Below are 25,596 nucleotides of genomic sequence, written 5' to 3'. Positions count from 1 at the left end.
CTGAAATAGTTTGGTGATTAGTTTCAGCGGTTTCCCGATAGATGGCGCTAGAATTGAATTTTAAAAATTTCATTTATAGCGCTCTTTTTAAAATACAAGTTTGTGAAACAATTATTGTAATAATTTTTGCTCTTGTGCTGATTCCGATTGATTTCTAAACAAATAAGATCAAAGAGAGTCTGAATTTTATTTTTTCTGTTGTCAGGACGAGGTGTGATAAAAGAGGAACTGATCTGTAGTCCATGTAATTATGTATATAATCACTGTATAGAAAGTGAAGATAAAACGTTTCACGTGTAGCGATCCATGCTAATATGTCAATACTTCTTAATTTTATATGTTTGTAATATATTATGATAACAACGATAGTAATAATCCTTATTAATAATCCTTATAACGATGACGATAACGTTTATTATGATATTGCGCCCTAAGTGGCAATGGTGGAGCAAGAACTCGTAATTATTTTCAATCTCAAATACCAAACATAAAATGTGATTACACTTTCAAGATCATACATCATTTGACTAACTAAATAACGAAATTAACATGTTACATTCAACGGGAACATTATCGCCGCAAGATATACTGTCCGAGGTTAGGAAATTCATTTCAGGTGCTGTTAGACCAACCCATAGCACAAGTACCCTTGATGTAACTCGAACAGCATTATCGTTGCTTCGAAATGTGCCAGCAGCAAGAGACGCGGTGCTTGAATATTTTTGCAACGTGTTCTTCGTTGCGGTAACGAAACATGTTCGTCAAATTGAAGTAAGCTCAATAAAGCACATAACCTAACTTATTTAAATATATTGATGAATTGTACGTTAAATTTTTAGACGAACCAAAATCTTACAATATGCGAGGAGACTATTATAGCAGAAATTCATACCGTTTTAAGTAGCTTCATTAATGGAAATCCGGAAGCATGGGCACCAATTATATCAGCATGGTCGTTGGAACTACTGGGTATGCAGTTTCTATCTTTCTTCAAATCAGTTTTTTATAACATGTGATAACTGTATTACAGGTAAACTCTCTTCGGATTATGCAAAACGTGGCAATTTACCTGTCAATGCTGGAATCAATGATTTCCTTCAACAGTGGATGTCTTGTCGTGCTACCCGGACACTGATCGATATTACTGCTCAATGCCTTCAGTGTCTTATGCACTCGGACACAGAGTCTTGCATAAAAGCATTATTAGACACCAGCGTATTGCACAGCCCTCATTTTGACTGGGTAGTTGCTCATGTCGGAAGTTGTTTTCCAAACACGGTTATCACTAGAGTATTATCATGCGGCCTAAAAGATTTTTTTACAATGGATCATAAGCACAACATTAAAAACCCTAAATTAAATTCAGTGGTTGGAATTTTGGGGCATTTAGCTGGCAGCCACTTTCAAGATATCAGAACAGCACTGTTGGATCTTTTCAAAGTAAAATTAAGCTCCATCTATGCCCATTATAGTACCTGAAAAAAGTTCAAATTAATATTGATATTAATTAAAATTTCAGTGGAGTTTAGAAGAAGATATGAATGTCGATGAAGATACCAAGAAGCAGAAACTAGCCACTGTTCCATTTCTTCTGAACCTAGCATCCCTCTCGCAGACTCTTTTAAAAGCAATAACCAGCGATGTTCTACAAACCTGTAAGCAAACAAATTTTATAACGTTAATATAGATTATAATTCCATCTTCTTGTTACAGTGAAACCAGATATAATTCCTCAATTAGCATTATTTGCATCAGATTGGTGCAAGTACTTTGATAATCAGCCGGAAGCTCTTATAGACTTAACTGTTCACCTGATATTAGGATGCGAACAGGGTGCATCTCAAATAATAAATATTTTATTAGATACTACTTTAAATACAAGCAACGTTGGGTATCACAGTGTGAATGCAGCTCAAAGTGTGAAGAACGTGTGCTCTGAAATTCTAGAATTGGTACTGCAAGAAATTGATTTGCTCTTAAGAACACATGGACCACAGTCTGCAAATATCGCTTTATTAAATTCTATAAAACAAGAACTGCCAGTAATATTACCATTACTTTTGAATCCAAATCCATTACGAGTCCAAACAGCTGTAAGATTGTTGTGCTTCCTTGGAAGTCAAAATTCCAATACATTGATATCAGCTGCCTCGTACGTGTTAGTCAAAGCAGCAACGACTTTCCATCTGGCCGCTTTAATACGTCTTATTTCCAATAATATCGTACTTTTCTCTTCGACTAAATCTGAAACAGAAAATGCATTAGCCAGTCATGGTTACTTTACACAGGTGGTAGAACAAGCCCTCAGAGAAATAAATTATAAAAGTGTTATAGAGAAACAAGAAACAAGGCAACTCTTCCAGAATCTTACAATACTTCTGAAGTAAGCATATTACAGAATTTCAAAATAATATCCATGTATTAATGTAACTTATTTTCTTTACAGATGGGAGAAATCAAACAAAGCATCGATATTCAGGTCAAAAATGATTTCACAGGCTATCAAATTAAATTTGTATCAAATCTCTGCTTTACTGATGAAGACAGGTGACTTTAATCTGGCAAATGATATCGCTAAATTGTTAGATTTATTCAGTATGCCCGAGAAAGATCATTTTGCACCGAATATAGAGCTTACATTAAAATTAACAAGAGCCATCATTCAGTATTTCTTTTTGTGCATAGCAGAAAATGGTAATAGCTGAATTAATTTTCCATTGAAAACCTTTGAGGCAAACGTTTAATAGAATATTTATCTTCCAGATATTACCAAGAAACAGCAAGGAGTAAGAATAGTTTGTCATTTACTGAAGGATTTGACTTCTTATTCGCCCTGTGCCAGGGTATTGGCTTTGAGAGAATTTTTAGGGCATGGTATCAACAATGATGCTGCTAAATGTTTTGGAGCAAAGGAAAAGTTTGAACCGAAGTTTGAGGAAACTTTACTTTTACACCAAAATCATAAACAGGTGAAGCTTTTGTAGAAAAATTGTCCCTGACAAAGAATTGTATAAATCATTTTCATATTTAGGTGACAAGCACAATGTTAGCTCAGAAACATTCATCTGTGTTCCATGCTGGAGTGATTGGCCATGGTCCCCGAAGGCCGCCGCCAGAAAATTCTCTTGACAAAGATACCATCACTCTGAACAAAATATTACTAATGGATGTGATAAAGGTAAAACTTTCAGGTGATCAATCATTGAATATTTTACAATTTATTACCTATATTTTGTAGGCATGTTGTAATAACCGGGAGTCAGAGAGGTATCCTGTAAACCTAGATGCTTTAACAATGGTCAGTTTGCTGTTGGTCGAGTTAGTCTCACCTGACGTTATGTACAATGGGCTACCTTGGCCTGATGAAGAATTCACAAAGGTATATTTAATAAAAATATAAGGTTATCCAAATTGGTTTCTTTATTTCAATACAAAGTCTATTTTATGGCACTAATTATGAAAGACAAATTTGACGAGTAATTTTTCACGAGGAGGCATCAATTGCCACCAAAGGTGATTTAATACCATTAGACATTTTATATGGGATTTTTGGAAAGTGACTATTGAGGAGCTGGTAAACAAAACCACAGTCGTCATTGATGAAATTGAATTCCAGTTCTATGAAAATTTAATGGAAAATTGGATGAAACATTTGAATAATTAATGTCATACAGTAGACTTTGTATTAAAATAAAGAAACCATACAAAAATCACATACTTTGTGTTTTATTTCAATTTGGATAAACCTATATTTATGAAAATTTTAATGATTGTCAGGTTACTATAGAGAGAGACTTGCAAATCCGTCGAACGTTCAAAGATGTCCCATTGTTATGGACATTGTTGGAGTTGACTGCTTGGTACAGGCCGGCATTGGCCTATTGTTCGGTTTTATTAAGAGGCATTGCTGCTACCGTTATGGCTAATTGGAACACGGAAGAAGGTGTATCACTTGTAAGCGTTATGGCACTTGGCCAGTTACTACCACCCCCATTGGCAAGCATAAGAGACATTTTGCCAGTTTTGGAACCGCATCAGGTACCTTTCTACGATGAAACAGCACTTAACACTTTGATTGCCACGATGGAACCATTGAAAATTCCATTAGTATTACTTTTGCCTTCGCAGATCTTCAAAATACTTCATTATATTTTTATCCATAATTTCAAGTATCTAATACCAGTATTTCCAGTTAACCCATTAACTGCCAAATTTTTATTTAACATTTTATTTAATATAATCCTATTGCAAGTGATAAAAAAAATATATATACAAATCCCCATTTGGGGATCATGGTAGCAAATAGGTTAAGTAAATCAAAGAATTCCTAATAATATGAATGATAGATTCCTATTGAAATTCAAGCATCACCCACATATGGGTGATCAAGTGTGGCGACCAAAGTGTTAATTTACATTAAAATTGTCAACCATAATCGCATAATTTTTTCTGTACAGATAAATATTATAATGAAAGAATGCGTGTGGGCTTATATGCGTGAAAACGTTCCTTCGCCGGCCCTTTTTACCCGTAGCGAAGGAGCTAACATCGCATGGAGAGACACAGATACCTCTGCTCCAAACGGCAGATTCACGGAAATCCTTCGTTTGGTTTTGTTATCGAATATTCATACCTTGGGCTCGCTTTATGCTACCCTGTTTTATAACGAGAACAAATAATCAATCAACGAATCGTTCATTTGTACATATTTCTGTATATAGAGTGATAACAATTTTGTATATTGATATTAAAGAAATGTTTCAATGAAATATTTATGCGCTTATTTCTTCCCACGACGAACGCTTTTTGAATTAGTTTATTTAATTACACATACGGAACGCACGTCCACGATATTTATTAAATACTGTAAAAGTTATAAACTTTTAAATATTTCATGTATATGTATATAGATTAATATGTCTAAATTTCAGTGAAATTGTATAACAATAATCAACATTTTAGAACATATTTAAATAACAATTTTTCTAAACATTCTTCATCATAAACATAATTATCAAACAATTTTTGTAACAGAAAATAACGCAGGTCGAATCAGGAGAGAAATAAAGACAAAAATAATAAATTTTAATTTTTATAAAAACACATTTTCCTAAATACATACAAGAAACAAGTATCAGTTTACTTTGTATCATTATCAATATAGGAATGATGATATCTATGATGAGCGAACACTGTTCGAAGTAGATTTTGTACGAATAACCCTAGGTGGGTGTCTCGTCCTGACGAAATGATTATACAATATGCAATGGTTCGATTTATACACGTTACGATTAATAATCGTACGTTACAAGAGTCTCTCGTACGACTCCATTATCGGTTGGAGTACTAAAACACTAGTAAAAAATGTTGAAAATATTTAATTACTTTTTTTTTTTTCCCTATGTACACTGCTCGTTGTATGAAAGATATATCTTATAAGTAAATCCAGCACATTCGAGCAACATTGAATGCCTGTATTTACACCCGAGCATTTAATATATTATGGTCAACTGCGAATTTCTACGCTGTGTCAACACTTAATGTCTTGAAATATTAATGACACAGCGTAGAATCGCTTTCAATGTTTCATATATATATATATGTATATATAAAAAACGGTTTTGTTTTTCATGACACATAAATAAAAATTAACAGTTGCAAAAATCGCCGACGATAGTTATACAATTGAATGTACGACAGGCATATTTGAATAAAATTTTTCAAGAAAAAAAAAAGAAAAAAAAAACTATCGCATAACACACACGCACATATATATATAACTATATATATGTATGCATATCAATCTATGTTTTCAATGAAAAACGAAGAGAATTGTTGCACTTTGATTGCATGTTGAAGACCTTCGATTACTCTGTCGAGTAATCAACAGTACTGACAGCGTCTAACAGACTTATGTTACAATAAATTATTATTCAGTTCTTCAGAATTAAAAAAAAAAAAAAAACAAAAAAACTTCACCTTTAAAGTCAACTTGCATAGACTTAATACGCATAGAGTTTATTTAGAAAAGTAGCGTGCTCATGCCACCCATTTCACTCTGTTCCTTAACAAAGATCTCGAAGTACTGGTATATGATCGTTACGGCGAGTAGGATACCAGTGCCTGATCCGATTGCACCGAGGAAATCGGCTAGCACCGATAACGCACCGATACACAGTCCACCAAACGCCGCCGCGGTTGGAATGTATCTGTTCAATTCATGGATCATGGAATTGTCCCTGTGTCCTCTCATTACCATTTGTTGGTCCTTCAATTGTTTCGCGACCTGAAAAATACGGGGATTAAAAAAATTGAAAGAAAATAAAAAGAAGGAAGTAACGTGAAATACTAACCGCTTTGGCTGAACTACCGGAAACCTCGATCCACATTTTCGAGAAGAACGCGCAGGAGCCAAGCATGAAAAGAATGTAAAGGACAGCGTGAATAGGATCCTGAAGGATGTGCCCGACAGATTCCGGTGGGGATAAATAGTAACACAGCCCTCCAACGGGATAAGACCGCGCTGGACCACCACCGCCTATGTCCGACCACACTCCTAACAGATTAACGATGATGTTCCCTTGAAATTTAACGGCCAACATTTGGGAGATCACGTACAAGTTCGACACCAGCGCGGACTGAAGGATTATTGGAATATTGCTGGTGTAGAATAGTTTAATAGGATAGCTGCTGTATTGCCCTCTGTATTTGGCGGATTTGATCGGCAGATCAACGCGGAAGCCCTGTTGAGAAAAGTGTTTTAATGAAAATTTTCTTGGAACGTTTTTCAATTCAAATATATGCATCAAATTACCTGGAAGTAAATTACAATGGCAAATACTAAAATTGTAGCGAGTAAATTCATGAGATTGGGAAGATTCTGTCTGTAGAATGCTTCGCGTAGAGCTCGAACTTTGTCCTGTCTTGTGGCCAACAAATGAAACAGAGCAATTACTGCACCCTCGAATTCTGTGCCACGTCCTAGATACATTAACGTGAGCAATTAAATAACACCATGTGTAATCTGGTGATCAAATTTTAGAGTATAAAATCATACCTGTGTTGACAGTGGCTGGAGAGAATGCTTTCCATACTATTGTTTCACAAATATTGGTAGCGATGAAAAGAGAGATACCGCTTCCTAATCCGTATCCTTTCTGGAGCAATTCATCCAATAATAAGACGATCAATCCAGCAACGAATAACTGAATGATAATCAACAAACAAACTCCAGCTCCAATTTCAGTTGGATCACCGTACATTCCAGTCATTACGTACACAATGGCTTGGCCAACGGTGATCACCATACCGAATACTACAAAGAACAAAGAATAAATAATAATCTAAAAGTGAGGTTAACCCTTTTAAGACGTGTAAAGTGCCTTTACATTTTTGTGCGCCATTAAAGAGTGCTCTGTCTTTTGGGGTATCGCCAACTTCGATAATCTTTGTACCGCTTAACAATTGCATAATGAGACCGGACGTAACAATGGGAGAAATTCCCAATTCCATAAGGGTACCTCTGTTCGACGCGAGTATAACTCTGATCCAATAGAAAGGATCAGCGCTATCAGAGGACATAATGCCAAACAGAGGGATCTATAAAAATAAGGTGAAATATAATTAATCGAAGAGATTGGATGTAAAATATTGAAGTTACCCAAAGTAGACCTTACCTGACAGCATACTAAGAAGATAAATAACGTAATTGCAGTCCATAATACTTTTTCTCTGAACTGAATCTGTAAAAAATATACATATGATTAAATTATTGAAACAATTATAAAACTTCAGAGTAATTCTGAATTTAAGTGATGGACAGATGGCAAACAATGAAGGTTTCTCAAAAAGCTTAAAATATCATGAAATATGTTAGTAAAATTGTAAATATAATATGAAAATAAAAATAGATCAGCGCAAACTTACTTTTCGTTCCGGCTTCTCTATTTCCGGTAGTATACTGCAAAACGGTTTTATTACCTCTAGAAATTTGACTGAAAAATGTTTAAAAATACATTAATTATTTCATCGGCAAAAGGGAAACATGAAAATAATGATATTAGAAATTTGATTAAAGAAACAATATGTTTTGAGAGAAAGAAAATCAAGAGGTTACGGTGATGGTTAATCGGGGTGAGTATAACCGTAAATAAAATATTTTTGAATTACTGACAGGAAACAATGTACTTACACCCCATTTTCGATCCGAGATATAATTATTCGATGAAATTACGACAATGCGACGCTTTTCACTGACTCTGAAATTAACAATACCGTCAGGATACTGAATGAAAGCAACAATCCGAATAAACTCAACAGCATATACCCCGACTGACTACTGGACTGTAGCGAGTCGTGGCTCCTTTCGTCGACACGTATCAATATGCCACTGTCACGTGACCTGATGATGTTGGCCGACACGAGATTGAAATTCCATCGAATGACGCTAGATGGCGCTAACGACCGATCGAAAAGCGCAGGCGGAAAACGTCATTCTCTTCATTGGAAAGCATGCGTTGTCAGGGCCGGCTCTGAAATTTCGAGGCTCCGAAAAAGGGCCCCTTTACATATATGACATAAAAAAAAGTACCTAAATAAAATTTATAAAATTAACATTAAAGCTTGTATAACTAATTTAGATTTGCATTTACATCGATTAATATTCAAGTAAACATTACTCTTGTATTCTTAGTCGCAAAATCGTCTTATGGGGGCCCTGGACCTGGAGGGCCCTAGGCGGCCGCCTAGTCTGCCTAAGCCCAGGTTCGGCCCTGTGCATCGTTCAAAATTTGAATGAATTTTTACATACGAAATTTATGTAAGACAATATAATGGTCTCTATGAATAATAAAAGGACTTATAGCATTGATCTTAAGAAAGAAATGTTATCATTTAGAATTAATTAACTCTCATGTTTTGTTCGATAATAATTACTTCATCTACGATATCTTGAAACTTTCAAATGATTAAACGAATGTAATTTGAAATTTTCTTTTTAATTGAACAAGTGTCGCGTATCAAGGAACAAAAATTTATCATTTCTAAACGTATGTAGATTGTTATCGAATCTAATGAAGTACCAATATCGACAACGTTTGCCACTTGCAACATGCTTACAAATGTTCCTTTGTTATACATTTAATTGCTGTTGACAATATCGACATTACGTAGGAATAGTATTTAAACGGCGAGTTAAATAGGAACTGAGGAACTCATTCGTCACTTTTCTTTTGGGCTTGTCTAGTAGAAGTCGCAAGTTTCTTGTACTTTTCAATTCTATTTGAGCATTTTGCGATCAGTTGCGTTGCTTTATATACGATGCAAAATATAATTTGCAATTTATTATCTTTTGGGTTGTTCTTTGCAGCCTTTGTCCATGGCAGGTAAGTGAAAGGATTCTGTTAGGGTCATGTCCTTCACGGGATACTCGTAGATCAATATCAGAATTTTGTATTACCTGTAATATTTGAATATTATTTTTTTTGTGATTATTAATTACTATTATTAATTATTATTATGAAAATAATTATTAATTATTATTATTATTATTATTAAGATAAAATTTTTGTAAATGAAAGCATCAATGTTATGAAACGCATCGTTTTCATACTGAACTTTTACAAAGTTACTAAACAGGTGTAATTAACAAAGTTATATTTATTACCTACAGGAGTCTTATTGATAAAAAGAAGGAGCTGATTATTGAACCGGTGGTAGGACCGTTTAAACATAGCGAAGGACCTCATTGGGATCACCATACACAGAAGCTATATTTTGTTGATATAGTGGCCCAAAAAATATGTAGGTTCAGTCCTATCTCCAAACATGTTGCCTGCATTTACATAGGTAATTAAACTGTTTGCATACATTCTAAGATAAGGAAAATAACTTGGTTTGCAAGTTTATCTTTGCTTATTATATAATTAGACAAAGGCCCAGTTGGAGTAGCTGTTCCTGTTGAAGGAGAACCTGATAAACTTGTAGCTGGCGTCGCAACAAAGTTTGTTCTAGTTAATTGGGATGGTCAGAAAAACTATATAAAATCTCCTCTTGAAACATTAGCTGTGGTTGATACTGATCGCAATGGTACCAGATGGAACGATGGCAAAGTTGATTCTTCTGGAAGATTCTGGGGTGGTTGGTTGAAGTTTCCTATGAAAAAATTTTAATTTAATTGCATATATACATACTACATCTTTTACTACTTACATATGTTTTTTCTACAGGTACTATTGGACCAGAGGTGAACGATGTTGTTGTACCTGAACAAGCGGCATTTTACAGAATTGACTCTGAGCTGAAACCAAAGAAAGAATTAACTGTTACCAACAGTAATGGATTAGCTTGGAATCTCCAGGATGATACACTTTATTACATTGATACACCTACTCGTCAAGTGGCAGCATTCGACTTTGAGCCTATCAGTGGAACCATATGTATGAAATTGTTTACCTAAATTAGAGACAAAGTAAAGGTCACATTAAATCACGATCATTTATTTGCAGCTAATAAAAGTATTGTATTTGATTTACAAAAACATAATATTTCTGGGTTACCTGATGGTATGACTATAGATACAAATGGAAATCTTTGGATAGCTCTATACAACGGGGGTGGTGTAAGTATTACTGTGGAGTTTATCAGGTGTCTGGAATGCTAATTTATTTATTAAATGAACAGGTAATCAACGTAGATCCTCGCAATGGCAAAGTAATCCGTTTTGTGAAACTTCCTGTTTCAAAAGTAACTAGTGCAATGTTTGGAGGTCCAAATTTGGATGTTTTATATGTGACAACATCCTCACGTGGCTTAAATCTAGAAGAAAAGATTAAACAACCATATGCTGGTTATGTTTTTGCTGTACATGGCTTAGGAGTACATGGTTTTACTGCAAATTCATTTAAACTTTGAATATTTACCCATTTTTGTTTGTTTTCATACAAGATGAAACAATAAAGATAATATATCAGCATCAGTATTTGTTTTTTCTTTACAACATTATTACATAATTAAATAGCTTATTTCAAATATAATAGAATAAGATTATCACATCATATTTCAATCCAAACATTTTTATCAATCATGTATCTACCGTGATACATTATTTCTCTGATGATATTTATTTTTTTGTTTCTTTTGTGATAACCTCGGTATATTTTATGTATTTAGTCAGACTATATTGGTGTGTTAATTAAGTACAAGCATGTATACATAAGTGTAAGATGTAATAGTCTTATCAGTCTATAAGATATCATATATACATATACGTACTATATATAAGAAATTCTTTTGTACGACAGTCGCATTCGGTAATTTTCTATACACTAATTTTGATTACTAAGTAGTGTAATTTAGTAATAATTATAATTTGTTACATAGTTACAGCGATCGTCAGTGTATAAAAATAGTGACGTAAGTACTTGTATTGTAGAGAATCACAAAGTAACCGATTCAGGCATTTATGTAATAGTATACTATGTACACACACGTAATTACATATGTACAATTATTACACAGGGAAGATGTCACAAGTAACTGTTAAGCCACTGGCAGGGCCCTATGAGCTTGGTGAAGGGCCCCATTGGGAGCATGTTTCACAAAAGCTCTATTTCGTTGATATATTTGCTCAGAAAATTTACAGATTCGATCCCGTAACCCAGACTATTACATCTGCTTTTCTAGGTGAATACAACAAAATTAATTGTTTCATAGTTTTCAGTACTTCTAATAGACACCTTATTTTTTTTTAATTAATAGAGAACGGACCTGTTTCTTTTGTCATACCTGTTGCTGGTACTACTAACAAATTTCTGTCAAGTACCGGTACAGACATTGTTCTACTTTCTTGGGACGGAGAAAAGAATCTTACAAAATGTGCAACTCAAACGCTGTGTACTGCAGACAGCAGCCGCACAGAAACTAGATGGAACGATGGAAAAACAGATGCTGCTGGAAGATTCTGGGGTGGTCGGTTGAGCTATTCTTCAAGAACATACATTATCTTAATATGATTATAATGAATAGTACATTTTCTTTCCATTAGGAACAATGGGTTTTGCGAAGGATGGAGTTTTTCCAGCAAATGTAGGATCCCTTTATGTTATGAATAATAATCTTGCACTAAAGAAAGAAGTGACTCCTGTAACTATAAGTAACGGATTAGCTTGGTCCTCTAATAACGATACAATGTATTACATTGATTCACCCACCCGTCAAGTAGTAGCATACGATTACAACTTCCAAACAGGAGCTATATGTAAGAAATTTGCATGGATCTTATATAGTACAAGGTGCTATGTTTTAAGTGTATTTACATTTAATTCTCTCTTTTTATAGCTAACAAGAGGGTTGTGTTTGACCTTCAAAAGAATAACATCTCTGGGATTCCAGATGGCATGACTATTGATACAGATGGAAATCTTTGGGTAGCTCTGTTTGGTGGAGGTGGTGTAAGTATTCCTTTAGTTACTGTGAAAAAGCATCATAAAAAATAATTAACATTAATTTATTTAATTAAATATATATATAATACTTAGGTGATTCAAATAAATCCAAAAACAAGTGAATTGTTGCGCTTCATCAAGATTAATGGTGCCAAGAACATAACCAGCGTCGCATTTGGTGGTCCTGAATTTGATACTTTATACGTAACATCAGCAACCATTGAATTAAAGGAGAATGAACTGAAAGAGCAACCATATGCTGGTTACTTATTTTCTATAACAGGCTTAGGTGTACGTGGTTCACCTGCAAGTTCATTCAAACTACCACATAAATTAACATAGATACACGTATAAATGTTCAACATATGTACAGATATATAAAACATATTTTGTTAACATTCAATTGTTAGAATAATGAATGACAAAATGTATAAATTACACATATATAAAAGCGTTACATTTGTAATAATCCTTCCAAAAAAAACAGAAAAATAAATTTTACAAGATGGAAAAGGATTATCTTCAAGTTCTTATTTAATTGTAATAAACAGTATTAAATTTATATGTATACGTACTTTTCTTTCATAAGGTCATTTTTATAAATTATTAATTAGAAAATGTACAGACTTCGCTAATATCTAATTACGCATGCCTATGTATAAAGAAAAGTGTATCAGTTGCAGAATGTACATAGTAGAAAAATAATGTATCCATTTTATTAATATGCAAAAAACATTTCTCTGGAATTACCGTGAAATAAGATTCATTATTATATATGTACGTTATCTGAACTGTTATCAGAGCCTCTTAAAAAGTATTGATATTCAACGCTCTATCTTGAAGCATATTTCATTGGTGAAAAGTTCACACTTACATACGTATAACTTTGCGTAAGAATTTTGTCTTCATTATTTCTGTACAGTTTAGAATAATCGTATTATCATCTGTTTCTTTTATGAAAACTAAACTGTACGTATGATTCCATTAGGCACAAAAGTGAGAAGGCTAGATCTATTTCAGTCGTTTTCGATGGAAATAAAAAAACTCTGTATACTGCAACGATATTAGGAATTCTTAATTATTATATACGACATTTCATGGCCACTGAAAATTGCGAATGTCGCTCGCATTTCCTAATGAATAATACATTAATAAAATCTGGTAGGAAAAGGAAAATCATTCTAATCGCAGACGAGTTATTCAATCGTCTAACGTAATAATTTCAACGCTATCGTTGGCGCCTTTCTCTCCTTTTTTGCCGGTAACGCTGCTCGACTTAACTCTGGGTAAATCGTATATAGTCATACAATCCGTATTCGACCTTAGTGTCTCCGACACCTTTTGCGGTACCACGGTTACACCCGAAGACAAGCTCTTCGTATATTCCATACTCGGTTTCATATGAGTCTTCTGCTGGGGTATGATTTCTAAATGCGAGTGTTGCTTCAATTGCGAAAGCATGGACAGAGCCTCGGCTGAATTCCCTTGAGAATACGCCGTCGGTAAAGAAGCGGCATCCGTCGGTAAGGTAGGTTTCGTTTTTACCGACGGCTTCTTGTAACCCGAATACTTTGCGGCAGGACCTTTCAAACCAGTTTGAGGATTCACAGCGCTCACAGATATTCCGCTTAATTCCGGAGGTATATAAGGTGGCTGCGGCATAGAAGAATTACCAGGAATCGCGTTTAACATATTAGAGAAGTTGCCGGACAACGCGGGCATCGTTTTTGGTTTCGTTTTCCTCGCCGGATTCTGCACGCTTGCCTGAGCGTAAGACCTCTGCGAGTTCTTCTTCGACAGCAGTTTATGCTGCAACGAGGTCCCCGAACTGGGCACGTTCATAGGCAGCGTCTGCTTCATGGTCATCGACGGGCCCATTGTTGAATGAGCCACTTGGGGCACCGTCGTTGGATTCGTCCCGGTGTTGCTCTTCAGAGGAGAATGAGACAGGGATGGATTGTGGGCGGGCTGGGGCTCCGTCAGCGATTTCGATACCCTGATTTGCGGCGCGCTCATCTGTTTCGGCGGACTGGTCTTGACGTGCTGAAGTATGGACGGTTTCAGAAGGGACACCTGAGTGGTCGGCGGTTGCAGGACCGGCTTCGAGGGCGGCGATATTTGCAAGGATTTCGGTAGCTGAACCGGCAGAGGTTCGCTCTGCGGGCTCTGCTTCGACGGTTTGCTCTTCGCAGGCGCCGTGTTCACCGGAGTTATCGATATGCTGGGTCTGTCTTTAGTTATCGACGCGGTGGTCGTGGTTATCGCGGTAGCCGCTTGCTGATACATGGGCGAGGAACGCACAGTCGTCGCTGTAGAATTGCTTAAACTTAACAGCTGTTGAACCGTCAAGTTGTTCAAGTTGTTCAGACTCATGTTGGGAGCAGCGTTCATGTTGGAAGTTGACGTGCTCATTGTAGATACGTTGCTGATGTTAGGCGCGGTGGCAATCGCGCTGCTCAATCCACTGGTTAAATTTGAGAGGGAAGAGAGATTGTTCGTGTACTGCCTAAAAATGTCCTGATAATTTCCCATTTGGTTCAGGTAATTCATAGCTGACAAAGGATCCATCATGCTGCTGCTTAAACCGGTGGATAATAAAGCGGACAGTATATTCGGGTCCACCAACGGATGCATGAAGTAAGGATTCATTAGTGAACGGTTCCCCGACGCCCCCATGTAATTGGGGAAGTTAGCTTTTGGGTTAAACTGATTCATCGGGTTACCGTGCTGCATGGTTGGTAGATACTTGTTGACATTGGGAGGCCGTCCTCGTGGCCGACCGGTGGTCGTTAAGCCACTTCTGTAAGGTTTGCGATTTTGGGACGACTGAGGTGATGTTGAAGTCACCTGCGGCTGAGACGCGATCACCTGAAAATTATTGGTCTATTTTAGCGATGTGTCAATGAACTTAAACGTGGTAGAATTATTCGTATATCATTTAAAACAGAGTACCTCGTTTAAAATTGGATCAAATGACTTGAGGTTTCTTGGGAAACTATACAAATTAATTTACTAAGATATGTGCTTTCGTCGTTTTAAAAAATTACAATTTGTTGAAATCGGGAAACAAATACCAAAAGGGGATTTTTTAAATTTTTTAACTGATTTTTTGCAATGAAAATTTAAATATGTTGATCAATACACTTAGAAGTTACGAGTAATTAACAGGGCCGGCCCTGAGATTTCGGGGGCCCCTTCACATATGACATAAAAAAAGTAGCTCAAATAAAATTTATAAAATTAACATTAAACCTTGTATAACTAATTTAGATTAATATTCAAGTAAAAATTACTCTTGCATTCTTAGACGCAAAATCGTCTTATGGGGGCCCTGGACCTTGGGGGGCCGCCTAGTCTGCCTTCCAATGAAAAATCACGATTTCAACAAATTGTAAATTAAATATCTTAGTAAATTAATTTCTATAGCTTCTCGAGAAACCTTGAATCACTTGCTCCAATTTTAAACAAGGTACCCTGTTTTAAATGGTGCAGAAATACTTTTTGGACCCAGTATAAAACTTACAGGAACTGGGGATGTTGCTTGAGGCTGTGGCTGAGTATCTGGTAGAGGTTTATCCAGATTACAGAAGAACTTGTTCAACAGTTTTCTATTGCAGTTATAATCATTACAGTATTTTGTTGCAATCTCCAAAACGTTCCCTTCCAAATTCTGTTGAAGTATCATTGAATTATTTTGTTATCAGTGATAGGCAAACTGTTAAAGTACCTTGTTATTATTTTGTTATCAACGTGCACTTACTTTATTACCAATATATGTCTTATATGTATCCACCAATAAAGAAGCCAGTGTTTGTATTGTTTGCTCTTTAGTATGATAACTTTTCAAGGCTCTTTGATATACCCAATAAGTGTCAAGAAGCACTTGAGTTCTGGCATCTGTATTCTTATTAGAAGGAGCGTCAGAAGTACTTGCTCCCATTAATTGAACTTTTGTTCTAAGAGATTGCAAACAGAGAGTTAGCGCTTGACAGGACAGTTGTTCCCTTTCCGAGTCACGTAAATATTTCCTAGAAAAGCAACATTTAGATTTTATAATGGAGAAAAGAGTACATTAAATATTCATCTTGTTTTAACATAAAACTGGTAACATAATATATATATATATTTATATACTTGTCTGATTCTGGTATTTTTCCAAGTTGCACGCTTAATTGCATTAACATTCGACCGTCGTTTGTTTCCTTAAGTACTTGCATTAATAATGTCACGCATCTTGACATGTGAAATGCAAAACTTCCTGGCCTGTCGACTTCTCTGTTTGGTATGTGCCAAACACCCTGAGGAGATAAGGAAAACAACGATTAATTAAAATAAGAAGTTCTATACTGAAATAAAGTTTAGATAAACAAGATAATAGAACACTAGTGTACTCAAAACTCAGTAGTTCCTGAAGATTAAATAAATTCATAAAAGTTACTGTCATCAGTTCTTTCAATTTTATGCAGGTGAAGTTCTCTACCTTTACATGATTTCTCATGGCAGCGACAATGAAAGTTTCTATGTTCATTGTGACAATTTCTTTGGTGCTATTCGCCATCAGGTAAAAGTTATAAAATTTCAAACACATGTTTTAAATATAATTTGATATCTACTGATTCTTCCGGGCAGTATATACTTCATCATAAAAGAGATCACTATTAAAACTTTCACAAGGTCTACCAGCGCTGTGGAGAAACTTATAATAAATACTGATGCTGGAGCAGATGACGCAATGGCTATACTTTTGACACTTCAGTCTGAATCTGACGGGTTCAAGGTTTTGGCAATCACTTGTTCATATGGAAACTCGTATCTGGATAATGTTGTTAATAATGTACTTAAAACTTTGACAATTGCTAACAGAACCGATGTAAGTATAACACAATTATGTTTTTTGATTGATAATGTATAATATAATGGATGATTTTGTAGATACCCGTGTATATAGGAGCAGACAGACCATTGATACAAGTATACAGGCCTAGTATGTATTTTGGTTCTGATGGATTTGGAGATTTCAATTTTAGTAAAGAAATAACTGCTGAAAGAAATGACAGTAAACACGCAGCTATAGCATTGATAGACTTAGTAAAGCAACATCCAGGTTAAGAATCATTTAAACTAAGTATTAATTGTTATTTAACAGCTGCAATGAATCTTAACTTTTATATGTAATTTTCAGGGGAGATAACTTTACTGAGTCTTGCTCCTTTAACAAATATTGCTACAACGATGACATTGGAGCCTGAATTTTTTAAATATTTAAAGAATCATGTCATATTAGGTGGTAGCGTTTTTGGCATTGGCAATGTTCTACCTAATATTGAGTTCAACTTTTATCAAGATCCAGAAAGCAATTACATAACTCTGAATCGCACTAAGACAAGTGTTCTTCTCCCATGGGATACGTGTGTACATAGCAGTATATCTTTGGTAATTATTTCAAACAATGATTAATATAAAGTTTACAAGAAATTTGTATAAAAGTGTCAATGATCTTTGAACAGGGCTGGAGAAACAATGTGTTAGGAAAAGTTAATTCAACGATTATGAATTTCTTGAATGAAGCAGAACGATTAAGTTTAGCAAAAGTCGAATCATGGATTTCTTCGGATACAATGGCTGCTGCAGTTCTGCTGCGACCAGAAATTGCCACCAGAACAATTGTAACGAACGTGGATCCTGTACTACATGGAACCGCAAGAGGTTCGGTACTTGCAGATTTCACTAATTTGACTGGCAGACCAGAGAACACAAGAATTATACTATCATTCGATGTAACTGCTTTCAAAGAACTATTATTGAATAAATTATCTTGAGCTAATTAAGTATTGGCTAAATCAATGTATATAATGTACATTAAAAAATATAATATGAATGTCCCAGAAAGAGTGTTAATCCTTTAAGGGGATGATAGCTGGGGTGATTCTGAACAACATTTTCCTTTGCGAAAATGTTGTTCGAAGCTTTGTTTTTGAATTATTTAGGAAAAACCCCTGGCCAATGAGAGCGCGCGTAGCGCGCGGGCTTAGGTACGGCAGCATCGACTCCTGCGCCTGCGCGCTACGCACGCTCTGATTGGCCAGCGTTTTTCTTTAATAATTCAAAAACGAAGCTTCGAACAACATTTTCGCAAAGGAAAAAGTTGTTCAAAATCATCCCAGCTACCACTCCCTTAAAGGACTAACGCTCTTTCTGGGGCATCTTCTATAATATACTTACGCTAAAAAAATTAGTGCTTTTCCTGTCAGAAAACAGTCCTTGAAAATTTTCGCCCCGGTAAAATTGACAATTGTAGGTGTCCAGTAACAGATTCCTGCATTTCGTTATATCCTTGGCAGTTTTGTTATTGAAGAAGAAGTGCGATAACCTATAAAAAGATTTGTAATGCTCGGAAAATCTTAAAATGCATTGTTCTAGGCCAGCTAAACAGTATGCTATTAAAGTAGCAACTTCTTCCTCGGTCATAGTCTCTTCCTTCTGTGCAAAATTAGTCTCTTTCTTCTTCTTTTCATTGTCACTTTCAACAGAATCGCTGTCAGTATCGCTGGAACTGTCGCTGTCAGAACTGTCGTCGCTGCTGCTCGATTCGTCGCTGCTACTGGAACTTGAATTATTCGTCTCGGTTGTTGTAGTCGTTTGGGTAGTCGTTGTACTTTCTTGAGAGCCCCTCCTGCTTATCGTCATCTCTTCTTTCAGCAGTTTCTTCTTATCGCTGGGTTTCTCTTTCGAATCTTTGCTAGTTAATTGTAAATCCTCGCTTTGCAGCCATTTTCCATCAAACTTTCTAGTATCCTCGTCCTCGGGCGTAGACTGACGCGTTTCCTGACTAATTTCCATCGCTTGTTTCATTAACGCGTCCATTAAATCCTGAACATTTTCAGACTTCTCGGTTTCGAATACGTTGTTCATTTTCATCGAGCTCTTCTTGCTCTCGTCGGACTTCGCTCGGGATTTCGTTTTCTCAACGTTTCTCTTCGCTTTCTTTTTCTGCGACTTTGATTCATTGCTCTCGTCGCTCGACAACACCATGATGTCGTCGGATTTTTCTTTTTGCAAAACCATGTCGCAAACTTTTGTAATCACGTCGTCGATCAAAGCGACGACGTCTTGCATCAATTGCAAATGAGATACATTGCCTAATTTTATTTTCTTCACGTCGTCCTGCGGCAGCTCCGACGGTGATCTTTTACGTGTTTCTGTTTTCATTTGCTCAACGCGATGACTGAACCCTTTGGTCGTTCCATCCACGATCTCGATTTCCTCGATGCTGTTCGAACGCTGACTAATAGCGACAACGTTCCTCTCCGTTTCCCCTGAAACCTCCATTTCTTTCCCTGAACCTTTGTTACTGCCAAAGAGATTATCCTCTTTACTCTTCTCATTTACTTTTGAATTATGCTCCATGAAAGGCCCCTGGGCTGATTTCTCGAGATGCAACTGAAGCACCTGTCCCAAAGATTTCTTCAATGGTTTACCTTCGTGCTGCTCAAGATACTTTAATACACTTGCATGGATTCGATAATGCACTTCCAGTGCCTCGACTGAAAGATGCTGTGGACCCTTGTGACTTATTCTACGCGGATATTGTGCATGGTTATGATACAACAACTCGCTGGCCTGTAATCAAACAAAGCTGAATTAGAATTTTTATATTTTATACACATTACCAGTGGCGGCCCGCGTATAGGCATTGTGGAACTGCTACACCCCTTATTTCCACTTTATATTACCGATAACATTTAATATAACGAGTCCTTTTTTCTTTAATTCTTTCTTTATACTTGTACAATATATAATTTTTAAGATTAATGTCAGTAGCCATCCCCCAGTTTATGAAAAAGATAGAAAAATCTTTGTATGGAACTGTGCGCTTCAAAGTTCCCGCGACATGGCGTTTGACTGTGCGCGCATGCGCATATAGGAAGCTGCGCGCGATGATGCGAGGGAGAGAGGAGCGTCGCTCGCGCAATGGCGTCTTTTTTCAAACGCCTTTACGAACTGCCACTGCACATTACACAGAAACTTGTATTGTGTATACCTTTGCATAATGTTCTAAAAATATAGGAGGATCTTGATTCTTCTTTTCAGCAATTTTCCCAAGCATATACTGATAAAGCCATCTCTCATCGTGCGGTATTACCCCGTCTTTGTCGCCGATAAATAAATGCGCACAGGATTGGAAACACAGATGAGCAATCTCCAACATTTCTTCCTTCCTAGTTTCCAGTACCTCGAATCGTTCCATGCTCAAGGTGTCCGTTTCCTGCTTTAATAATCGCGAGCAAAACGAATGAACGACGTACGCGAACGTTCCATACTCGGTCCAAATGATATGATTGCAAGAGTCCAGTTCAACGGCGTGCTGATAACTCGATTGTGTCATCTTCGCCTTCGCCAAAAGTTTATCCTCGTTGCTGGAACACGAATATCATAAATTCGTTAAACGATATATCAAGGAGAGATTTATATATAAATACTTACATCGGTTTATACCTGTTCAACCAAGTTTCAATTACAGTGCCCGATGACATCGCCAATCCGGTCCACGAGCTTAATCTCGACGGATGGAAACACAAGTCCAATAAATAATAGCGAATCGCGGCGCTCCATTTGCAATTTTTAAAATAAAAATCTCCTAACAAGTAATAGATGGTAGACATGGAATGAGGCAAAGGTTTCTTAACCGTTACCATTGTTTTCCGTTCGCCCATTATATAAGCCATCATCTCATCGATAACCTGATTCGGATTGCTCTCCGGAGGGATCAATTTTATGATCCGTTTAAACAACTCCTCCGTGTCCGCGCTGATGGTTAAAGATCTGGGCGAATAAAACTCGGGTATCTGTTTGGGTTTATAGAAATCGAACAATAATTGAGCCCCTTCCCAGGTCATTTTCATCTGAGGCACCCCGTGATCTTCTATGTGCTTCGGTCGACCTTTGTTCACTTTGTTGCAGTGACCATAGAGGCAATAAAATATTTGTTCCAGGTATTTAGAAACTTTACCCTTGATGCTGGAGAACTGAGGTGCCTCCAGTTTCGGGATAACCAGGCTCAAGGTGAAGAACAGAAGTTTAGCCTCGTTGTAACAGCACCACGAATGTCTACCTATAAAATTATGGGCAATAAATAAAATTGTAATGGACGCTGGGACACCTTCGTCCTCGTCGTCCGATTCCGAATAATTAGAGCTATGCTTATTTTTGTACGACGATTCAGCCTTTGCTCTTTCCTTGTCTTCTTTGTACTGGAGAACGTAATGCAACAGGATCCAAGGGAGAACGGTTTCCAGCGGCATTTCGACGGTGGTTTCTGAAACGTCCAACTGATGGCAAACGATGTGAACTAAATTTTGTACCAATCTCGAGAGACGCGTCTCTGGTAGATACTTGACGACGAAAGTGCTGACTTCGATCGTGCAAGACTCCAGTTTTTCAAGCGCCATTAAAACTGAACTGGTCCATTTCTTTTGTTCAGCCTCGTCGGCGGTGTTCAAGTAATTTTGCCATGACTCGTTCAGACAGGCTTCCGCCCATACGTAACATTCTTCGTACTGCTGTAGTTGCCATAAACTGTCCAATAGCATAGACAACTGTTGCACCCTATCGACGATGTTATCGTTCACGGACAATAATTTGTTTCCTTGCTTTGCAAATTTAAATGTATCCTGTAGTACATAGGCGAGCTCCGCGTACTTCTTCTCGTCGTACAAATGTTGTATCTCTCCTAATTTCTGCCCCCTTTGAATAGACTTAAGCTTCTTCTCTACTATTTTAATACTGATTTGACAATTGTGTTTACAATTGGGCAGTTTTAGGTAAACATTTTGATTTTGTTTTTCTAATTCCTTCATATGTTTCGATAACTGAAAATTTTTGATAAATTTATTAATATTTAAATTATTAAATTATCAAATTAATATTTAAATTATTAAATTATCAAATTAATATTTAAATTATTAAATTAATATTTGATAAGTTCCTTACCAATTCTAAAGAGTCAATGACAATGTCTGTATCCCCCTGACACAGAAAGACATTGGCTTTGAGCCACAAAACTCTTAATAAAATAAACATATTTTCTTCGTTTAAAATATCCCTTCTAACGCTAGTAAAAATGATATGCCCTAATTCCTCCGATGGTAATCCTGTACCGAGCTTATCTAATCTAAAACAAAACATTTTATTTATTCAGCTTCGCCTTTTCAATATTTTTATACAGAAAGTAGTAAATACCAAAAAGATATATGGTTGAACATACGTCGAGGAAGGTAAGATATCCGGTTTATTATTTAACCATCTGTCTGTATGAAGCTCACCAAATAATAAAGTCATTTCGGTATCTAATTTCAAGACATCGTCATCTATATCCTCCTCGAACGATGACGGATGCGGAATGTGCTCCCTAGAAAAGAAATATAGATTCTAACATTTTCTAAAATGAATGTTTTGTTAGATTTTCTACCTCATAAATGTATACGCCTGCAAATATACGTCTGACATTCCTTTTGGCCATTCTTGATTCCATTTAGTACACAAAAATTCTGTATACCTTGCTATGATAATCATTAAATTACTTTTACCACTGTGTTGATTAATAAACAAGTTTACGTCTGCTGCTTCTGATTCTGTCCCAAAGTAATGCTGTTGTCGACTGCAAAAGAAAAAAAAAATTTGTTAACATAAACTTCAGCTTCCATGTACTTTGGATGATCACCTTGTATCAGGACTTGGTGATTTCGAACTGTCCGAACTTTTAAACGTTTCTGCAATGTTACTGTTGTTTTCTTGATTAGCAAATAGTTGGTACAACTCCATCGTGTCCATAGAATCATCCATATTTTTTGAAGGATCATCTTTGGTCAGTTTTACTGTGTCTGGTCTGGAATATAAAAATTACAGTATGTTAAAGACTCAAAATACTTTTACATAAATATACAGATATTTTAAAAGCATACAATAATGTACTAGGAAATATTCTTCTAAGAGTCTCCTCTAATTGGACATCGTCTCTCTCAGCTTCCCTTCTGTTTGAACTTCTCACTCTTGCTGAACGTCTCATACTATTGCAACTCCAAGCCCACTGCTGTAGAAAGCACAGGGCACTTCTGCGTCGTTTCTTCACTTTTTGTACTTTATCCTTTTCCTCAATTTTATCATTTGATTTTTCATCCCCTTTGCATTGATCCTTGTCTGTCTTCTTTGAATCTTTTTCATATTCTTTATCGTTGGATTTATTACTATCCTTATCACTAGCATTGTCATTCTGTATCCTGTTCTCACTGTTATAAGCATCGTCCATCATTTTATCTCCATTTTCATCCTCCTCAAAATTACCTTGCTCCTCCAAATCATTCTTCAGCTGATTCTGTTCTTCAGCAGCATCCGTGTCTGAAATCCTCAAGGGATCATCATCTTCTATTATCTGTACATCTGAGGAAGACGATTTTTTATCATCTTCTGGATCTATATCCATCATAGTGTCAGTACCACCGTATACTTGATTGTCGTCAGATATTTCAAAAGGAGAGTTAGCTTCGTCTATGTCCATTCTTATTAATTTGTCAACGTCATTTTCTTTCTTTACAACAGCACTTTGGGATACTTCCGTATCAGTATTTACATTATTATTCTCTTGGATATCACCCTCTGCATTACTCTTGGGTGATTCTTCAAAATTTTGAACCGCCAAATTAATCCTACTGACAAAACTTAAATCATTCTCGGTTATGTATTTATGCATGTCCAGTAAACATTCTCCTAAATCTACCCAGGTGTAACTTTTTATGGGCTTTCTTAGCGTCAGCTCTGGTAATGGTTTCGCTGTGAATTCTGCTTTGCAAGCTTCCACCCACTTCCCTGCTACTTCTTGCGCTTCTCTTATTAATTTTTCCCCAATTACACGGTCGTATTCGGTATACAGCGGCGGATCTAATTGCCAATCGCTGTTGTACAATTTATAGCACTCTTCGAGGCATGGAATGTCTTTAAATATCTTTTCACGAAAAGCCAAACCTTTCACATAATTGGGATCGCGCTCTAGAGCCATAGAAATATATAAAAGACAGTTCATGTAGTCAGGAACCGCGTACAAGGCAGTTATCATGTTATCCAAACAGGGCCAATGATTAGAATTACACTTCAAGCCTTGTTTGAACGATGAACATGCTAGTTCTAAATTGGAAATTTTCATTGCTAACATGCCTATTCTATACCATAACGTTACATCAGTACCATCTAAGTTAGCAGCCTCCCAATAATTTTCTATGGCTGCATCGTAGTTTTCTAATGTAGCCTGTATGGCGCCAATATTTTTGAAGCAGGAATATTTTAATGATAACATCGGCCTAGATCTGCCATCGGGTATTTCTGGTTTTTCAACTTCGTCCAATAATTCAGTTTCTAAAAGATCCTTAAAAATATTCAACGCATCTTCTTGCTTGTTTTCTTTCAACAGCTCTAATGCTTTATTGTATTCTGTAAGAGCTATCTGTTCCTGCAATAAATAAATATTGGCATATTAGTAATGAGCATATGTCTTTGAAAACAAATAAAAAATTATAACTTTTATTGAACAAAGAAACTGGGAGAGAAAGGGGTAAAATGATCTACTTGAATTAAGAATGTATACTTTAAATACAGAAATGTAGTAATATGTTTACTAACATTAGGATAATTCATATAACAAAATCATTTCATAAATAAATCAATGAATTGTAATACTGTTGAATATACAATTATATTATTTTTAGGTCGTATAATTATTTGAATTATCTAGCGTGAAAGATATAAATCGTTATAGAAATCAATTAGTTTTCGAAAAATGACAAGTTTATAGGTTAAGTTGTTTTAAGAAGTAAAAAATTAACGCTGTCAAAGCATACTTGAGCTTCTTTTGTAATCGTTGGTACATCCTCTTCTTCACTTTCTTCGCTGGATTCCTCGTTTAACGCTGATATTTTAATCATTTTCAAAATTGTTTCTTTCAAATCGGGACTTGGCTATAAAACATCAACAAATCAACCGGTTTTTTTTAGCGCCGCCATATTAACTGATCTCCAACGTGCTTGTTGATTTATATAGTGTTTAATAACACACGATTAAATTATTGTTTCTACCAAAATAATATATTTATGCGTTATTAATAATT

At 36.0% G+C, this 25,596-nt stretch overlaps 5 protein-coding genes across 10 annotated transcripts; 3 read left to right on the top strand and 2 right to left on the bottom strand.

Annotated features, from left to right (window-relative positions):
• Positions 1-214: 214 nt before the first annotated feature.
• omd (integrator complex subunit 5 omd) lies at positions 215-4,745 on the top strand. Of its 2 annotated transcripts, XM_034329342.2 has the most exons (11): positions 222-771; positions 840-969; positions 1,031-1,440; positions 1,520-1,655; positions 1,714-2,383; positions 2,447-2,694; positions 2,764-2,969; positions 3,032-3,178; positions 3,239-3,379; positions 3,778-4,038; positions 4,458-4,745. In XM_034329342.2, the coding sequence occupies exons 1-11, from the start codon at positions 550-552 to the stop codon at positions 4,677-4,679; spliced, it is 2,793 nt and encodes a 930-aa protein (XP_034185233.1). In that variant the 5' UTR covers positions 222-549; the 3' UTR covers positions 4,680-4,745. The 2 variants fall into 2 exon arrangements, with proteins under 2 accessions (XP_076545628.1, XP_034185233.1); XM_076689513.1 differs by lacking the exon at positions 4,458-4,745 and having other exon boundaries at positions 215-771; positions 3,778-4,450.
• A 1,205-nt stretch (positions 4,746-5,950) lies between these two features.
• Positions 5,951-8,349, bottom strand: Sec61alpha (SEC61 translocon subunit alpha). Its single transcript, XM_034329343.2, has 8 exons — positions 8,192-8,349; positions 7,927-7,994; positions 7,677-7,742; positions 7,389-7,599; positions 7,058-7,315; positions 6,815-6,981; positions 6,354-6,743; positions 5,951-6,286 (listed from the first exon to the last, which is right to left on the bottom strand). The coding sequence occupies exons 1-8, from the start codon at positions 8,196-8,198 to the stop codon at positions 6,023-6,025; spliced, it is 1,431 nt and encodes a 476-aa protein (XP_034185234.1). The 5' UTR covers positions 8,199-8,349; the 3' UTR covers positions 5,951-6,022.
• Positions 8,350-9,247: 898 nt separating this feature from the next.
• On the top strand, positions 9,248-12,785 carry LOC117606630 (uncharacterized). Its single transcript, XM_034329330.2, has 11 exons — positions 9,248-9,383; positions 9,671-9,846; positions 9,928-10,137; positions 10,227-10,436; positions 10,506-10,618; positions 10,681-10,909; positions 11,518-11,682; positions 11,758-11,967; positions 12,044-12,256; positions 12,337-12,449; positions 12,537-12,785. The coding sequence occupies exons 1-11, from the start codon at positions 9,319-9,321 to the stop codon at positions 12,783-12,785; spliced, it is 1,953 nt and encodes a 650-aa protein (XP_034185221.2). The 5' UTR covers positions 9,248-9,318.
• Positions 12,549-25,551, bottom strand: LOC117606639 (calcineurin-binding protein cabin-1). Of its 4 annotated transcripts, none has more exons than XR_013062518.1 (14): positions 25,331-25,551; positions 23,405-24,942; positions 23,164-23,328; positions 22,912-23,100; positions 22,708-22,851; positions 22,434-22,614; positions 20,928-22,312; positions 20,485-20,860; positions 18,666-20,063; positions 16,578-16,741; positions 16,204-16,471; positions 15,967-16,113; positions 13,194-15,311; positions 12,549-13,095 (listed from the first exon to the last, which is right to left on the bottom strand). XR_013062518.1 is itself a non-coding variant. In XM_034329351.2 (13 exons), exons 1-13 carry the CDS (start codon positions 25,412-25,414, stop codon positions 13,644-13,646), a joined length of 7,707 nt encoding a protein of 2,568 aa, XP_034185242.2. In that variant the 5' UTR covers positions 25,415-25,551; the 3' UTR covers positions 12,549-13,643. The 4 variants fall into 4 exon arrangements, 2 of the variants coding, with proteins under 2 accessions (XP_034185242.2, XP_034185244.2); XR_013062519.1 differs by having other exon boundaries at positions 13,318-15,311; XM_034329351.2 differs by having other exon boundaries at positions 12,549-15,311.
• LOC117606651 (nucleoside hydrolase) lies at positions 16,407-18,405 on the top strand. 2 transcript variants are annotated; one of them, XM_034329377.2, is made up of 6 exons: positions 16,407-16,460; positions 16,910-17,004; positions 17,073-17,313; positions 17,376-17,547; positions 17,626-17,876; positions 17,951-18,405. In XM_034329377.2, exons 2-6 carry the CDS (start codon positions 16,940-16,942, stop codon positions 18,260-18,262), a joined length of 1,041 nt encoding a protein of 346 aa, XP_034185268.2. In that variant the 5' UTR covers positions 16,407-16,460; positions 16,910-16,939; the 3' UTR covers positions 18,263-18,405. The 2 variants fall into 2 exon arrangements, with proteins under 2 accessions (XP_034185268.2, XP_034185269.2); XM_034329378.2 differs by having other exon boundaries at positions 17,118-17,313; positions 17,951-18,381.
• Positions 25,552-25,596: the final 45 nt, after the last annotated feature.

This window comes from Osmia lignaria, chromosome 8 (genome assembly GCF_051020975.1).
Source record: "Osmia lignaria lignaria isolate PbOS001 chromosome 8, iyOsmLign1, whole genome shotgun sequence".
Classification (NCBI taxonomy): domain Eukaryota; kingdom Metazoa; phylum Arthropoda; class Insecta; order Hymenoptera; family Megachilidae; genus Osmia; species Osmia lignaria.
Note: the sequence above shows the minus strand (reverse complement) of the source record. Positions and strands in the feature narration are given on the sequence as shown.

What these genes read in the sequence shown, in the direction of transcription:
- LOC117606639 (XM_034329351.2), bottom strand. Translation starts at nt 25,414, where the DNA reads ATGATTAAAATATCAGCGTTAAACGAGGAATCCAGCGAAGAAAGTGAA. An exon ending in TCACCAAGTCCTGATACAAG is followed by an intron (nt 23,101 to 23,163) that starts GTGATCATCCAA and finishes TTTCTTTTGCAG; the next exon opens with TCGACAACAGCATTACTTTG. An exon ending in AAAATACCAGAATCAGACAA is followed by an intron (nt 16,472 to 16,577) that starts GTATATAAATAT and finishes TTGCTTTTCTAG; the next exon opens with GAAATATTTACGTGACTCGG.
- LOC117606630 (XM_034329330.2), top strand. Translation starts at nt 9,319, where the DNA reads ATGCAAAATATAATTTGCAATTTATTATCTTTTGGGTTGTTCTTTGCA. An exon ending in TGTTGCCTGCATTTACATAG is followed by an intron (nt 9,847 to 9,927) that starts GTAATTAAACTG and finishes TTATATAATTAG; the next exon opens with ACAAAGGCCCAGTTGGAGTA. An exon ending in TTCTGGAAGATTCTGGGGTG is followed by an intron (nt 10,138 to 10,226) that starts GTTGGTTGAAGT and finishes TTTTTTCTACAG; the next exon opens with GTACTATTGGACCAGAGGTG.
- Sec61alpha (XM_034329343.2), bottom strand. An exon ending in TCCAGCCACTGTCAACACAG is followed by an intron (nt 6,982 to 7,057) that starts GTATGATTTTAT and finishes TAATGTATCTAG; the next exon opens with GACGTGGCACAGAATTCGAG. An exon ending in CCATTGTAATTTACTTCCAG is followed by an intron (nt 6,744 to 6,814) that starts GTAATTTGATGC and finishes TTTTCTCAACAG; the next exon opens with GGCTTCCGCGTTGATCTGCC.
- LOC117606651 (XM_034329377.2), top strand. Translation starts at nt 16,940, where the DNA reads ATGGCAGCGACAATGAAAGTTTCTATGTTCATTGTGACAATTTCTTTG. An exon ending in CTTAGTAAAGCAACATCCAG is followed by an intron (nt 17,548 to 17,625) that starts GTTAAGAATCAT and finishes TGTAATTTTCAG; the next exon opens with GGGAGATAACTTTACTGAGT. An exon ending in TACATAGCAGTATATCTTTG is followed by an intron (nt 17,877 to 17,950) that starts GTAATTATTTCA and finishes ATCTTTGAACAG; the next exon opens with GGCTGGAGAAACAATGTGTT.
- omd (XM_076689513.1), top strand. Translation starts at nt 550, where the DNA reads ATGTTACATTCAACGGGAACATTATCGCCGCAAGATATACTGTCCGAG. An exon ending in TACACCAAAATCATAAACAG is followed by an intron (nt 2,970 to 3,031) that starts GTGAAGCTTTTG and finishes TTTCATATTTAG; the next exon opens with GTGACAAGCACAATGTTAGC. An exon ending in TACTAATGGATGTGATAAAG is followed by an intron (nt 3,179 to 3,238) that starts GTAAAACTTTCA and finishes TATATTTTGTAG; the next exon opens with GCATGTTGTAATAACCGGGA.